At 42.2% G+C, this 15,620-nt stretch overlaps 1 protein-coding gene across 1 annotated transcript in view; it reads right to left on the bottom strand.

Annotated features, from left to right (window-relative positions):
* Positions 1-1,392: 1,392 nt before the first annotated feature.
* The window catches only part of dnah5l (dynein, axonemal, heavy chain 5 like), a 208,353-nt gene continuing 194,125 nt past the window's right edge, over positions 1,393-15,620 (bottom strand). Inside the window, exons 97-99 of the mRNA XM_050056535.1 lie at positions 2,531-2,739; positions 2,216-2,437; positions 1,393-1,755 (exon numbers count right to left, since the gene is read on the bottom strand). Of these exons, the coding sequence (XP_049912492.1) occupies positions 1,522-1,755; positions 2,216-2,437; positions 2,531-2,739 (665 nt within the window). The 3' untranslated portion in view covers positions 1,393-1,521. The remainder of the gene's footprint in view (positions 1,756-2,215; positions 2,438-2,530; positions 2,740-15,620) is intronic.

Raw genomic sequence — 15,620 nt, 5'->3', positions numbered from 1 at the left:
AGGAAAACTATTAAGTGAATGCAGGTGATAGTGAATCAATGATCTATTTGTCATCATTTGGGAGTCAACTGTAAGCTCTATCCCTTATTATATCAAAATAAGGAAAATCCTCTTAAATGTATGGCATGTGCTATAGGATGAGGAACAGACAAACCACAATGGTGTGTGTCCCATTTTCATCCCTCACTGTTATGTCTCAACAGAAGCAATCTCAGAAGTCAGAGGAGGACTTGGCAGCAGGTGAAGATAAAATATAAAAATCCTGCTTGCTCTGTGTCTCTCTGGGTGTGTCCCTCTCCTTCTCTTGGATGCACTCCTTATATGGCTGTTGTCAGTTGACTTTAATTGGCTGTGAATTTGCTAGCCAATTGGAAACAGAGTGGGGTGGGGATGGGAGGGCAATCACATATTCATGTGGTTTAGTGTACATATACAATCTTTTTTTAATGCCTCAGTTTCATTTTATTATAGTTTTGTTGTTATTAGTTCGATTTTGGCTTTACTGTTGTGTTGTTGTTTTTTTGATGATCTTATTTTTATTACATTTTAATTTGTTTTTTAATAGTTATGTGTGTTTTTTGATTAATTATGTTATATATTTTATGATCTACATATTATCATTACATGACAGTTGTGAGTGTGTAAAAGCACTGGCAGAACTGTCTTTTAGGTGTCTGTTCAGGATTGCCCGGCAGCATAAATTACCATGGTTACTAGGCTGGGATTCAGGTTAACCACCTTGATGGAACGGAGTTGTGGCTCAGTTTGATGGAAGGGAAACCGGAGTTTAGCTCGATGGATCAGGCTTAGCCAGAACCATGGTTTCCATGGTTACCGATGTGAGGCTAATCTTAGCCACTTTGATGGAACAGAACTCTGGCTCACATTAGCCAGACTTGGCCATTTAAGCCTGGATTTGCCTTTAGCCTGCTTGATGGAATACCCCCCTGGATCATAAGAACATCAGCAAAAACAAAGACACTCAAAAACAAAAACTTTAACAGCTGTGTCTGTGGAATAAAAGAAACATTTCTTTCTTAAGCTTTTTGTTATGGATTTCAACTGATATTGAAGCAGATTGGTGTCTAAATGTGCCAAATACTTGAGTTATTCACAACAAATTCATTCTAATATCACACAAATGTTTATGACATACCATTTAGAAAACATAGTAAAATAATTATCCCTAGCTGAAATATTTTATGTGGTGTATTTCAACACCATCAGTTATGTTGTATTTGCTATGTCAGGGCTTTAAATCTGAGCTTATTGAAGTGCTTCAAGATTCACATCTTTGCTAGTTGATTTTTTATGTGAAGTAAAACCAAAAAAGATTCATCTAAAAGCTGTAGGAGGATTTTGCAAAATGCTCATCAGGAGAGTACAATAAGTGTGACCTGTACTTAATGGGCTAAAACCTGAAAATGATACCAGTATGTATTTGGTATTGTTTCTGCAGTGGAATAATACAGAATAATTAAACTGTATATAATAAACATATCCACTCAGAGAGTTGGAGGATTACTTGCAGTCGCAGAGCAGCGCAGCTCCTCTCAGAGTCCAGTGCTCTGCTGGCTGAGCACTCCTCAGCTGCAGAGAGAAGATGAAGTTCAGGTCGGTCCGACGCGGTTTCTTGTAGACCGGACAAGAGTACAGGCTAACTGCCCCGCCGCCACCAGGCTGCCGCTTACTGTCGGCCATGTTAGCTGAGCTGACAGCGTAGACATGAACCACTGGGAGAGGAGTGAAGAGGACCTGAGAGGAGACAGCAGAGAGGAGATTTTATTTATTTTATCACTTATCAATACTTTTTGTTATTTAATTTTTATTACTTTTTCTTTTCATTTTAATTGTCTTCAACTTATTTTTTATCATTGATTTATTATGTTATTAATGTTTTTAATTAATATTTATATATTATTTATATATTAATATTTTATTACTTCATAGTTTACACAAATTACAACATTATTTCATTTTGAATTTATTGTTTCATTTTATTATTTACAAAAAAATTTAATGTATAATTATAGTTCATTTTACTATTTTTTACTATTATTGGTATATTTGCTTATTTGTGTTTTTTTAATATATATATTATTATTTATCATTTTTATCATTAAATTATCTCATATTTTTATACTTTTATTGTTTTTTTAGTTTTAATATTTCTTGTCTTATCTTTTATTTCTTTTTTTTTTATACACAGACTGACCTTGGGTGGGGCCTCAGAGAGTCTGGCGCTGCGTCGGTCCCATCCTGCCCCATCCAGGAGGAGGCCATAGATGTAGACTCCGCCCACATCCTCTGGAGGTGGAGCTGACACGTCCTCCCTCATCATCTTGGTGACATCATTGCTAAGGATGACAGTATCCAATGCCCAGCCCCTGGACAAGTTGGAGCGTGTTGTCTCCTGGCGCATGGTGGTCAGAAACCCCTTTGAGAAAAACAGACACAAACAATGTTTCACTGATAAACATGATGAACGCATCTCAACTCATCTTCACTGTGTTGGCGAGTCTGAGCCGACCTGTGGGTTGAAGAAGCCAGTGAGCCAGAACTGGTTTGGTCGGCCAGTGCTGATCCAGCCGCTAAGCTGCTGGTTCCTCTCCAGCAGCTCGCTGAACCAGAAGCCCAGCGTCGCTGAAGGCCAGCTGAGCCGCAGCCACAGGCGAGGGATCCGAGCGTTGAACATACAGTCAAGAGCATCACGCAGGTCCTCAGACATGATGATGGTGCCTGAAGCAACAGACATTAGGTCAAACACACTGTCTAATCTTTGTGTGTGTGTTTAATGTCCTTGCTACTGATTTCCTAAATATTACAAATTCATTTAATTTTCAATAATATGTGTCAGGCCAAACTCATAACCGTGGCCACACCCTAAACCTAGTATTTAGTCTGGGTTTAAAAATACCCTCTGTAGAAAACATGGACATGTTTATATGTCACAATGTCTTAATCCGCTCCAAGTACACTCTCACCTTTAATGAGCACAGCTCCTTCAAATTTTGTACACTGTTTAATTCCATTGGTAATGTGTATTCTGGTCTTGCCACCACTAATGATTTGGTTAACTCCTTCAACTACATGTGCTCCTGTAACGGAGTTAAAAATGCACTTTACTAATTATTATTTCCAATTTGTATTTGTGAATTTTATTTATCATTTTATGATTATTTTGAGTCAATTTTATCTCAATTAGTTATTTTTATTTACTATTATTTTATAATTTTTTTTTCCGTGGAAATGACTTTCCTGCACTCTGCCCTTTTCATACCTCCTGGGCTTCTGTAGCCCTTTCCCTCTGCCCTCACAGTAGTGATGGGCAAAGCAGTTCTTTAGATGTTACTGAATCACTAGAATCAGTTCATTAAAAAGATTTGTTCAAAAGATTTGTTCACCGAATCATTCAGTGCTTGGCGGGAGGAGCCCTGACTGTGTACTGCGTAGTCCGACTCACTGAACTGATACACGGCTGAGCTGCTGCTGCGTCTGCCCTGCACTGGTGAGTCTCATTACTGGCCAGCCTAACGTTTTAACTTTGTTTATCTGGAAATTAAGTCTGTTAATACAATGGGGAGGTGTGTGATTGTGTTCATGTGGCTTGACTCCTGGCTACATTAGCCATTAGCTTGATAAAACGGTCCCTGTGAAAGTGTATCGCTGAGAAGAAATGATTTGAATCACTCAGGGATCAAGGTTACGTCATTCATTCGGTCACCGAGTGATTCGTTCACCGAGTGATTTGTCACGCGTTCGCACGGACGGAATCGGCAGTTCCACTCCCGGCCTGCGCGCTCACTGCTGAGCTCAACTGAACTGAGAAATGAACGAATCAGTTCCGGAAGTGATTCAGTTCAGTATGTTCACTCAACAGATTCATTCTTTTGAACTATTCGTTCACGAACGACACAACACTACCTCACAGTGCTGTTTGGCGTTGCTGGGGGCAAGTCGTATGAGAAAATGCTGCTGTGAATTAGTTTTATTTTCTTGGGAAATTGAGCCATTTATGTTGAAATCTTTGGTGTATATTGTTCGCTGTTGCATATTATTATGTTACCAAGCTGTTTTGTGTAGTTTTGATCGTTAATGTAAGTTTTAAAGACGTTTTTAGTTTCACTTTTTTGGCGCGATTTGTACTGAGGCAGTCCGACCTGTGTCATATAACCTATGCTGCACAGCTTGAACTTCCAAGTGTAACAATTGTGCATGTTTGCATGTTTAGGTGCAGAGGTGCAGAAGAAAAGACCAGAAGGCAAATAATGTGTTTTTATGTTTTCTGCAGGTAGGCTATGTGTTTTTCTTTGTCAAGTTATACATTTTGTTGTTTCTGTTTAGTCACTCCACCCCACGCTCTGTTCCTTTGTCCACTGGAAGGTACTGTTTTCTCCTTGTATATAGGTTTTCTCTGGTTTTTAGGAGATTTGTTGTAAAATTGATTGTAGGCCAAATGTTTTCTTGTGAAATTTTAAAGCTCTTGATTCGTGATGTGAAAAATGAGTTAGATGCATATTGTAATGTAACACAAAAAAAATTGAATGTATATGTATTTTGAGAAACTGAGAAAAAAATCTGGACAGTGCTGTTTGGGGTTGCTGGGGGTGCAGAGGTGCAGAAGAAAAGATCAGAAGGCAAATAATGTGTTTTTATGTCTTCTGCAGGAGCGAATAAATGCAGGAAAAAGTTAATTGAGTCATCCTCCTTCGTGTCCCATTCACACACTCGTTACACTCCACTACCTTAGATCTCATAGCTCTACTGAAGAAAAGATCAACCTCTAACACTAGAATACAGCCATGGTTAATTGAAAACATTCAAATCTGTAAAAGGGAATGCAGAAAAGCTGAACACAGAGGGAACACAGTCAGGTTCCCTTTGCTGCTATTAAAGAGCAACTACTCATCTACAATAGGATGGTGAAAAATGCAAGATCTCACTACTACTCTGATCTTATTTCCGCCAATCGACACAACCCCAGATCCTTATTCAAGACTGTTGACCAGTTACTAAACCCAGCCTATCCTTCTGCTCCTGCAGACTCTGATGGTGACGGTGAGAACTTTCTATTGTACTTTGCTGGTAAGGTGGAGTCAGTCAGATTTGGTATCACCCCAAATGCAACCTTTTTGGATGTTGATCACCGGCACCGTGATTCCCTGAGCTCCTTTTCCCTCATTACTCTGCCAGAGCTCCTAAAAACCATGTCACACATGAAAGTTTCAACCGTCCCTCTTTACATAATTCCAACAGAATTTTTATTTGAAGTGACTCATTGTATGGGGCCCTATTTGCTTTCCATTGTTAATAGTTAACTTTTTACTGGTTGTGTACCAGATTACTTTAAGACTGCTTGTGTCAAACCGGTCCTTAATAAACCTGGGCTGGATCCCACCATCTCAGAAAACTATCGCCCAATCTCTAAACTGCCTGTCATTTCCAAGATTCTAGAAAAAAATGTCTCAAAGCAGCTGCTTGCTGCTGTGGATAATAACTGCATATTTGCTAAGTTTCAATCTGGTTTCCGCCAATGTCACAGCACTGAGACAGCCCTTCTTAAAGTCACCAGTGACCTCCTAATGAATGCTGACGTAGGCATGTGCTCAAATCTCGTGCTGCACGACTTGAGTCCAGCCTTTGACACAATTGATCATGCCATTCTTTGAGATAGACTGAGGCACTGGGTGGGTGTATCCGGTACTGCCCTAAACTGGTTTGTGTCATACTTGTCAGACAGGAAGCTTTGTGTGTCCATTAATAATGTCATGTCATCCATTTCCCATATCAAGTACAGTGTGCCTCAAGGGTCAATCCTTGGTCCTATCCTGTTTTCATTATACATGCTCCCCTTGGGTGATGTCATCCTTCGACATGGTGTGTCTTTCACTCTTACGCGGATGACACTCAGCTGTACCTCCCTCTTAAACCAACTGACCTCAGCATGCTGAGCTCCCTACAGGACTGTCCGTGTGATATCAAAACTTGGATGTTTTCCAAATTTTCTTCAGCTCAATCCTAATAAAACAGAAATTCTTGAAATTGGGTCACAACATATCACAAAACAAATACTGCCATCTATTGGTCACCTGTCACAACACATAAAGCCTGCTGCAAGAAGTCTTGGTGTCACATTTGATAGTAGTCTATGTTTTGAACAAAATTAGATTAGACTTTATTGTCCCAGAGGGATATTTGACTTCACAGTCTGTTCAAAACAACACATAGGAACTAGGGGTGCAACAGTACAGGTACCCCACGGTACAGTACCTTGGTTTTTGGGCCACGGTTTCGGTACGTGTTTTGTGCGTAAAGAGAACAATTTTTTCCCCCCAAAATTATCTCTTTATTTTGCTTGACTTTGCACTTGACATGCTGCTGTGTTATGCTCCAGCCTATTCAAGTGCTGGAATTTATTATTTACATGACAACGCCTGAACGCAACACAGGCTCTGCTCTATAGACTGGCTCGGTTATAATTGTCGGTCAGGAAAATGTGGCCTGGGCCGTGCTCTTGTGTGCTCACTTGTGTGTGTGTGTGTGTGTGTGTGTATGGAGTACCATACGTTTTAATATACGTGCGCAGCTATCAACTGAACGTGTCACACGCGCGTGCTTTGACGCCTGTGCAGCAAAGCAACGCCTGACGTATCATGTAGTTTCCCCATTGACTTATAACGGTCACGCGTGCACGCGCATGTGTACGTGTGATGACTGCTGCACACGATGCGGAGTGACTACGTGTAACATTTATGCGTTTTTTGCGAAGGCATGCATAAACGCACACATAAAGATAATAGAACATTTTTGTCGCGCGCACACGCACGCGTACTATGACGTGCGCAAACTACATCACGCGTAACGAGAAGATGCGTACTGTACTTACAGCGTGTGCACGTCCGTCTGTCACCACTGGAGAAATGTTAAGTGTCCACGTACACGCGTGTTCGCACTTGTTGATTCTACGCAACCGGAAGTTTATCTGCATCGCGCACACCAGTCCACGTGCATGAACGCCTTACGTAGTTTTCTTTTTCATTTTATTATATAGTCACTGAACGCTGCTGCTCGAGTCCTCACTGGGACCACGAGGGTGGATCGTGTCACTCCGGTCCTCAGATCTTTGCACTGTTTCCTGTCTGTCAAAGAATTGATTTTAAGGTGCTGTTGATGGTTTATAAGGCACTGAACGGCTTAGGGCCAAAATACATTTCTGATCTGCTGGTACCTCTCAGGTCATCTAGGACAGATCTGCTCTCTGTCCCCAGAGTCAAAACTAAACATGGAGAAGCAGCATTTAGTTTTTATGCTCCACATATCTGGAACAAACTCTCTGAAAACTGCAGGTCTGCTGCAACTCTCAGTTCTTTTAAATCAGGGCTGAAGACTTTTCTGTTTGCTGCTGCCTTTGATTAAATCAAATCTGAGCCTTCTTCTCACACTGACTGCACTGTAACTTTTATTCTGTTTTATCTGTCTTCTGTTTAGGTTTTATTTCTGTCTCCTATCTAGATTTTAATTCTAACTTAATTGTAGTTACATTAATGTGATTAATGTCTTTTTATGTTGCCTATTGTTTTTACTTGCTGTATATATTATGTAAAGCACTCTTAATTGCCTTGTTGTTGAAATGTGCTATACAAATAAACTTACCTTGCCTTGTGAGCTTTACTATAATTTATTTCAGTCAAATATTTTCTTCCAAAATTGGCTGATATTGAAGAAAATACAAAATTAGGCTTCAGACTTTCTGTTCTTCTTTTGCAGTTTGATCTAATCATTTTCTTTTAATACACACACAACACAAACAAACAAAAAAAAAACTTTCTTCCACAATACAAAAAAAAACATATCTAGGCTACTAACTTTGTGTCCGTGTTTTTCCAATTACATCGAATAATAATAATTAAAAACAAAAGAAATTATAATTATATATGTCTATATAGAGTGTACTATTGGCTCGATAGCACCATCTACTGGATGAAAATGGAACACAGAAATAGAATGAAATGGAAAAGCAAACTACGTGAGGCGTTCATGCACGCGGACTGGTGTGCGATGCAGATAAACTTCCGGTTGCATAGTATCAAAAAATGTGAATGCGCGTGTGTGTGGACACTTAACAACATTTCTCCAACAGTGACAGATGGACGTGCACACGCTGTAAGTACAGTACGCATCTTCTTGTTACTATGTTAATCACGCATGCACACACACATTGCTGTGCGTGTCTGCTTATTTTGATACGGATAGGACTTCATAGTGTGTGCGTGTGTGTGTGCACACGTGTGTGTGCGCGCGCGCGCATCCTCCGCCATGCGCGATACAGAGAGCAGAGGAGGATTGTAAAAATGCGACCATGTAGAGACAGAAATGACATGCCGTTGTGTGAATAAGATAAGTAACAAGGCTATTTAGTTTGTTTAATAAAAGGACAAGGTACGGGGCGGGGCGCCCCCCTAATATAATGGTAGGGGAAACACTAGACATGTTTCAAGCAACGTTTGCAGACAGTGAAATTTCTGTTAACTGTTTTCACTCCCTCGTCGTTTTATTCAACAGCTAAAGCCTGTTGCAAGAAATCTTGGTGTCACATTTGATAGTAGTCTATGCTTTGAACAAAATTAGATTAGACTTTATTGTCCCAGAGGGATATTTGACTTCACAGTCTGTTCAAAACAACACATAGGAACTAGGGGTGCAATGGTACAGGTACCCCACGGTATGGTACCTTGGTTTTTGGGCCACGGTTTCGGTACGTGTTTTGTGCGTAAAGAGAACAATTTTTTCCCCCCAAAATTATCTCTTTATTTTGCTTGACTTTGCACTTGACATGCTGCTGTGTTATGCTCCAGCCTATTCAAGTGCTGGAATTTATTATTTACGAAAGATGGCGGTGCCTGTGTCGGCTGCAGCTGCTCTGGCTTGTGATAGCATCGGTGATTTAATGGCAAATAACCCAGTCAACCCGCGTAGGTTCACGGTGAATCTACAGCGTAGTTACTCCGGACTAGTATACGACCGCCACACATTACTAGTTCTAGGTGAATCCTGCAGTTTAGAACCCGTACAACCACTCTGGACCTTCTACGTAGCCTAGGACTGCTACGCTGGCTTCAACTAGTGGCCTTAGAAGCAGCGGGACCTCGCTTCAGTGGAGTCCGCCAGCAGGGGAGACGGAGACGATGTGACAGAAAGGGGAAGTGGGGACATCGAGCGGGGCTAACAGCTAAGCTAAAGGCTAACTCATGTCGAATGCCGCTTCCCTCCATCATGCTGTCTAACGTCCGCTCATTGGAGAATAAACTGGACTACCTGAAACTGGATCTAACAACCAAATGGGAGATGAGAGACTGCTGCGCCATTATTCTTACGGAGACATGGCTGAATCCATCCGTACCAGATGACGCTGTTAGCTTGGTTAACAACATTCTGGATGGATAGGAGCAGCTCTCTCACTGGTAAATCCTGGGGTGGCGGTGTCTGCATATACACTAACAACAACTGCTGTAACAACGGGGAGATAATCTCTAGTCACTGCTCCCCTTATGTAGAACAAATGACTGTAAAATGCAGGCCTTTCTATTTACCCCAGGAGTTCAGTATTATCATCAGCACAGTACATTCCCCCCAGTGCAAACACTAGAGAAGCCCTGAATGTCCTCTACCGCTCCATCAGTGAAGTGCAATCTACACATCCAGAGGGAATTTTCACTGTGGCAGGAGACTTTAATCAGGCAAACATGAAAACTGTGCTTCCCTACTTTCATCAGTATGTGGATTTTGCAACCAGGGAAGAGAACACGCTAGACCTGGTCGACAGCAACATCAAAGAGACATTCAGGGCAGCACCCTGCCCCCACCTTGGCTCTTCAGACCATCTCTCTGTAATGCTAATTCCAGCATACAAGCCCCTGTTGATTAGGAAAAGACCCACTGTGAAGCATGTGAGGGTTTGGCCAGCAGGAGCTATGGACACATTACAGGACTGCTTTGAAAGCACGGACTGGGATATGTACAAAGCAGCTGCCAGAGATGACAATGACACGCGGGTGGAGGAGTATGCTGAGTCTGTGCTTGCATACATCCAGAAATGCATGGAAGATGTGTGCAAGATCAAAAACATTTCCACAAGGGCCAACGAGAGACCCTGGATGACGAGTGAGGTACGTGCAATGCTGAAAGCACGGAACCACGCTTTTGAATCTGGCGACATGGTGGCACTCAGAACACCTAGAGCCAACCTGAACGGTGCCATACGAATTGCTGAACGTGCCCATTGTCAGGAAAGTGCAGGACTTCTTCCATGATCCTATGAACACCAGATGAATGTGGCAGGGCATTCAAGTCATCACAGACTATAAAGCTACTCCTCCCCCAAGCGAGAACAACATCAAATTTCTCAACGAACTGAACGAGTACTTTGGGAGGTTTGAGGCACTCAACACCACTCCTGCGAGGAAATCTATTCCTGGCCCTGACGAGCAGTCACTGAGTCTGGACACAGCTGATGGACACAGCTCACATTGTACTGACTGGAATCATCTGCAGCAAAAGCTTAAACTTAACACATTCATCCCATTCTCCAATTTCCAAAACACACTTCCAACAATAATCTGTGATCGTTGCACGTTTTTAAATCCTCTGGACCAGCGCTACCACTTTTAGCTCATACTTTTGTTATGTGTGGTGTGTTTTTTATATACTGTGTCCGATTGATTGTTTCACTGTGATTGAATGTGTCTGACTCTCTGTGCTGCTTCTTGCCCAGGTCGTCATCGTAAACGAGAAACTGTTCTCAACTGACTCACCTGGTTAAATAAAAGTAAAATAAAATAAAAAAATAAAACCGCTCCACAGAGGACACCATCTCCTCTACACTCCACCTGAGCCTAGAACATCTGGAAGGGAAGAACAAACGTGCGGATGCTGTTTCGACAAAACCAAGGAGATCATCGTCGACTTAAGGAGGAGCCAGCCCAGTCATACACCACTCCTCATCAACGACACAGCAGTGGAGATAGTCAGCAGCACTAAGTTCCTGGGGGTACAGATAACGGACCATCTGACCTGGTCCCACCACACCGGAGCTCTTGCAAAGAGAGCCCAGCAGCGCATGCACTTCCTGCGGCGGATGAGAAGAGCACACCTCCCCCCTACAATTCTCACCACTTTCTACAGAGGCACTATAGAGAACATACTAACCAGTTGCATCTCTGTCTGGTCAGGAGCCTGCAAAACCTCTGACTGGAAGTCCCTGCAGAGGGGGGTGAGGACAGTGGAGAGAATAATTGGGACTTCACTTCCTCCCATCCAGGATATTGCAGAAAAACGCTGCAGAGACCCTTCCCACCCCCACCACGGACTGTTCACGCTGCTGGCCTCTGGGAAGAGGTTCCGCAGCCTTCGGACCAGAACAGCAAGACTCACCAACAGCTTCTTCCCACAAGCCATAAGACTGTTGAACTCAAAATAAAAAATCCCCCCATCCACCCACACACACCCACTCAGGGCCTAGCCTACATGCAATATACATGTGCAATATATTGAAACATATTTTTAAAATATATTCTTAATTTATTTTTGTACATTTTTATATACAGTATATCTTATACTTTGCACTATTTTATTTTATTTTATTTTATTTTATACAACACCTGCTGCTATTTTTATGTATCACTGCACTATCCAAGCTGGAGGAACGAATTTTTGTTCTGATGTGCATTGTAAGGTGTGTATCTGTCTATCTTCTGTCTCTCAACTCCCTGCTTGCCTTTGCCATGGCTCTCTCTATGTTTGTTTTTCCTGCTTCTTTTCTGTGTGAGGCGAGCGTCACTTTCCCCGGCTCCAGTTAGTGTGAGGGGGTGAGTGGGCGGAGCCACAACAGTGATTGGACATTAACTCGCGGGGAGGGCTTTTGTGCAGCAGGCTGACTCGGCCGTTCTCTTTATACATCCATGGACTTGGCCTGTGGATAGGCACACACACACAGTAGCCTGTAAAGCATCAATGCAAAATTAATTGCAAAACTGAAAACCTGCGGTCCATAAGGGCGTATTGATCCGTGCAGGGCGGACCGAACGGTTCAATATTTTACCAACGACTGTTGCATCCCTTATAGGAACAATACGTTAAAAAAACACAATATAAGAGACAATGAACAGAATCTCCAGACCAAACCTCATGGCACCAACAACACATCAGCGAGGCAGTTTGTTCAATGCCGCAATAGCTAAGTGGACAAAACTCCTGCTAAAGCGAACCTTCCCCCATTTTAAAGTTCTATAACGCCGGTTCGATGGCAAAAGTTCAAAGTAGTGATAGAGGGGATAATCAGTGTCATTTGCTATTGTAAGTGCACGATGTATTATGGCTTTGTCATTCATGTCAGAAAGTTGGGGTGTGGAGGGACCAATGACCTTAGAAGCAATATGTGTAATACTGTAGTTTGTTTTTGTTAACTAAGGTCACGAGATTGAAAAAGCATGGTAAGCAGTACAACAGGATATAGGTTGCATAATACTTTTGTAGAGTAACAGCAGAAGATGAGGGGCAACAGACAATGATCTGAGCTTACGGATGACATAGAGTCTTTGCTGAGATTGTGCATGCACAGAAGTAATATGCTGGTCACGCTGTCACTAAACTTGTCCAATCATGCTTTTATCACCTCATAAACCCTGCTAGAATAAAATCTATTGTAACTTTGAGAGACACAGAAACTGTTACACATGATCTTATCTCTTCACGTCTTGATTATTGCAACAGCCTTTTTTCATGTGTTAAAAGTCAAATTTAATGCTTTTTAAGACCTTTCAAGACCTCAACAAATATAATTTAAGACCCACAAATGCCAAAACAATTTCTTTGGTAGAAAATACACAATTTATTGCCTCCTACATTGGAAAACAAAACTTAACTTTTCACATTCTTTATCAATAAGGTGCTATGTGCAAATTAAGAGACTTTTTCTTTAGGGACCTTTTTTTCCAAATTAAGAGACAGAATAATAACAGTAACACTTAAAACAGTCTCCAAAAAGTTGAAAGGAATAATGTACATAACTGTTTGAAAAACAACATAAATACTATCACATGACTTAACGAGAGAAACCAATGAACAGAGAGGTCCATTGTTTTGTAACATCTTAAATTCTCCTCAAGACATGTGGCGTAGCTCTGTCGCTCTCTTCTCAATTTCACGGTCTAGGTCCACCAACTCCCCTCTCTTGTCCTTGCATCTTTTTCTCATGGAGTTGGATTTAGTGATGAGTTCTGCCATCTTGGTCCCTGCTGTATTCTCAGCCTTCTCTGCAAGGCTATCTGCATCCTTCTCTAGAGTTTCGCACACACTTGAGATCGTTCTTCTTTTCTTGCGTAGCTCTTCAAGCTCATCTTCAGGCCTTTTTCTCTTGTCCATCTGTTTTGTCTTTTCCTTTTTCTTCCTCTCATCTTCCAAGTAGATCCTGTACCGGTTGCGTGCAGTTGCACACTCATTTATCAGCTCTTTAGTTAGTGGCACTTTGACCACTCCACCACACATCCTCACGTAGTCCAAGATTAGTCTCTGTGAGACTATAGTCATAGTCATAGTCGATAGTTCATATTGCACATCTCCACCTCCTTGTTAATGGAGAATCCACGCTCCACAGTAGCTTGTCCATGGGACAGAAGCAGCAGCTTTTCCACAAAGCTCCAAAGTTCTGCATATTCATTCATGACCTTATGCAGGAAGCTGTCAACCCGCGATTTTCCATCCAACGCACTGAAGGCCATGAATTCCTCTCCTCTGGCCTCACTGAAGAGGAACTTCTGAAATTGTTGTGCAGTCTCATCACCTGCATTTAGATAAAGACAAGCACATTTGTAATATTTTCCAGTTAAAATTATGTTTTGTGGAAATCAGAAAAGATTTATTTATCAGTATACTCTGGAAAATGAATCTCAGATTTCCAACTATATTTCAATTATTATGTCTAAACATATATTAGGCCCACAGACATTTGTTATAACTCATACTAGGATATATTTCCAATGATAAAATACAATTAAAATGATGAACTGCAAAATAACAGGCTAGTTTAACTTCTACATCTAAACTATGGCAATTTGCTGATTTAAAATAACCCCTAAACTGACACAAATTAGACCACAAATCCCCATCTTTTAAGATTTTTGCTATTAGATGTTTTATTACAAAAAGTGTATGAATCCCATGACCAAAACAGACATACATTCTGTCACTGTGTTATCTATAAATAATTTTAGTGAAAATAAATGATTCCCCTTTTTGCTGGGGACCCCCTGGGAAGCCCCTCAAGGACCCCTGGAACCCACTTGTAAAACCACTGATTTAAAGAAGGTGCCCAAAAACTCCCTTTGCTAAACACTAGGCATATTGTTCACATGTCTTATGTCAATGCATATTATCCACTGTGACTCCTCCTGACAACTTCTTGTCCTGCACAAAGTTCATGATGAGGGCCGTCATTTTTTGTAGGCATATGTCTGGTTCATTGTGCACCTTTTAGGGGTCCAGGCACATCATATTTCAGACAGTGGGGTACTTCAGTGGGCACTTTAATAGAATGTTCTGAGAAATTTTTGACAAAGCACTCTGGCTGTCTCGCATGAACAGTAACACATGGCAGAACCCCCGCAAAGTAGGCGGACCAGACTCTGTCTCTCCGTCCACCTTGAAGCACTGCGCCGACCTGCTGTCTCTGGTGTTTACCCACATCTTCAACACCTCACTGGAGACATGCCATGTGCCAGCCTGCTTCAAGACCTCCACCATCATTCCTGTCCCCAAAAAGCCAAGGACCACAGGACTTAATGACTACAGACCCATTGCCCTGACCTCTGTGGTAATGAAGTCCTTTGAGCATCTTGTGCTGTCACACCTCAAGGCCATCACCGACCCAATCCTGGACCACCTGCAGTTTGCCTACAGAGCCAACAGGTCTGTAGACAACACTGTCAACATGGCCCTCCACTTCACCCTCAAGCATCTGGACTCCCCAGGAACCTATGCCAGGATCCTGTTTGTGGACTTCAGCTCTGCTTTCAATACAATCATCCCGGCTCTGCTACAGGACAAGCTCTCCCAGCTGATTGTGCCTGACTCCACCTGCAGGTGGATCACTGACTTCCTGTCTGACAGGAGGCAGCATGTGAAGCTGGGGAGACATGTTTCTGACACCTGGACTATCAACACTGGATCCCCCCAAGGCTGTGTTCTTTCTCCTCTGCTTTTCTCTCTGTACACCAACAGCTGCACCTCCAGTCATCAGTCCGTCAAGCTCCTGAAGTTCGCGGATCACACCACCCTCATTGGACTCATCTCTGACGGGGATGAGTCCGCCTACAGAGGGAAGATTGACCAGCTGGTGATCTGGTGCAGGCTGAACAACCTGGAGCTCAACGCTCTTAAGACAGTGGAGATGGTTGTAGACTTCAGGAAGAACGAGAGCGGTAAGCGCAAAGGAGGGGGGCTTGCTGTTCTAGTAAATAACCGCTGGTGCAGTCCTGACCATATTTCCATTAAGGAACGTATCTGTTGCCCGGACATTGAACTGTTTGCTGTTGGACTCAGGCCGTATTATTTGCCCAGGGAGTTTT

The sequence above is a fragment of the Epinephelus moara genome, chromosome 11, assembly GCF_006386435.1.
Source record: "Epinephelus moara isolate mb chromosome 11, YSFRI_EMoa_1.0, whole genome shotgun sequence".
In the NCBI taxonomy this organism is placed as follows: domain Eukaryota; kingdom Metazoa; phylum Chordata; class Actinopteri; order Perciformes; family Serranidae; genus Epinephelus; species Epinephelus moara.
The sequence above is the reverse complement of the archived record's forward strand: the minus strand, read 5'-3'. Positions and strand labels throughout refer to the sequence as shown.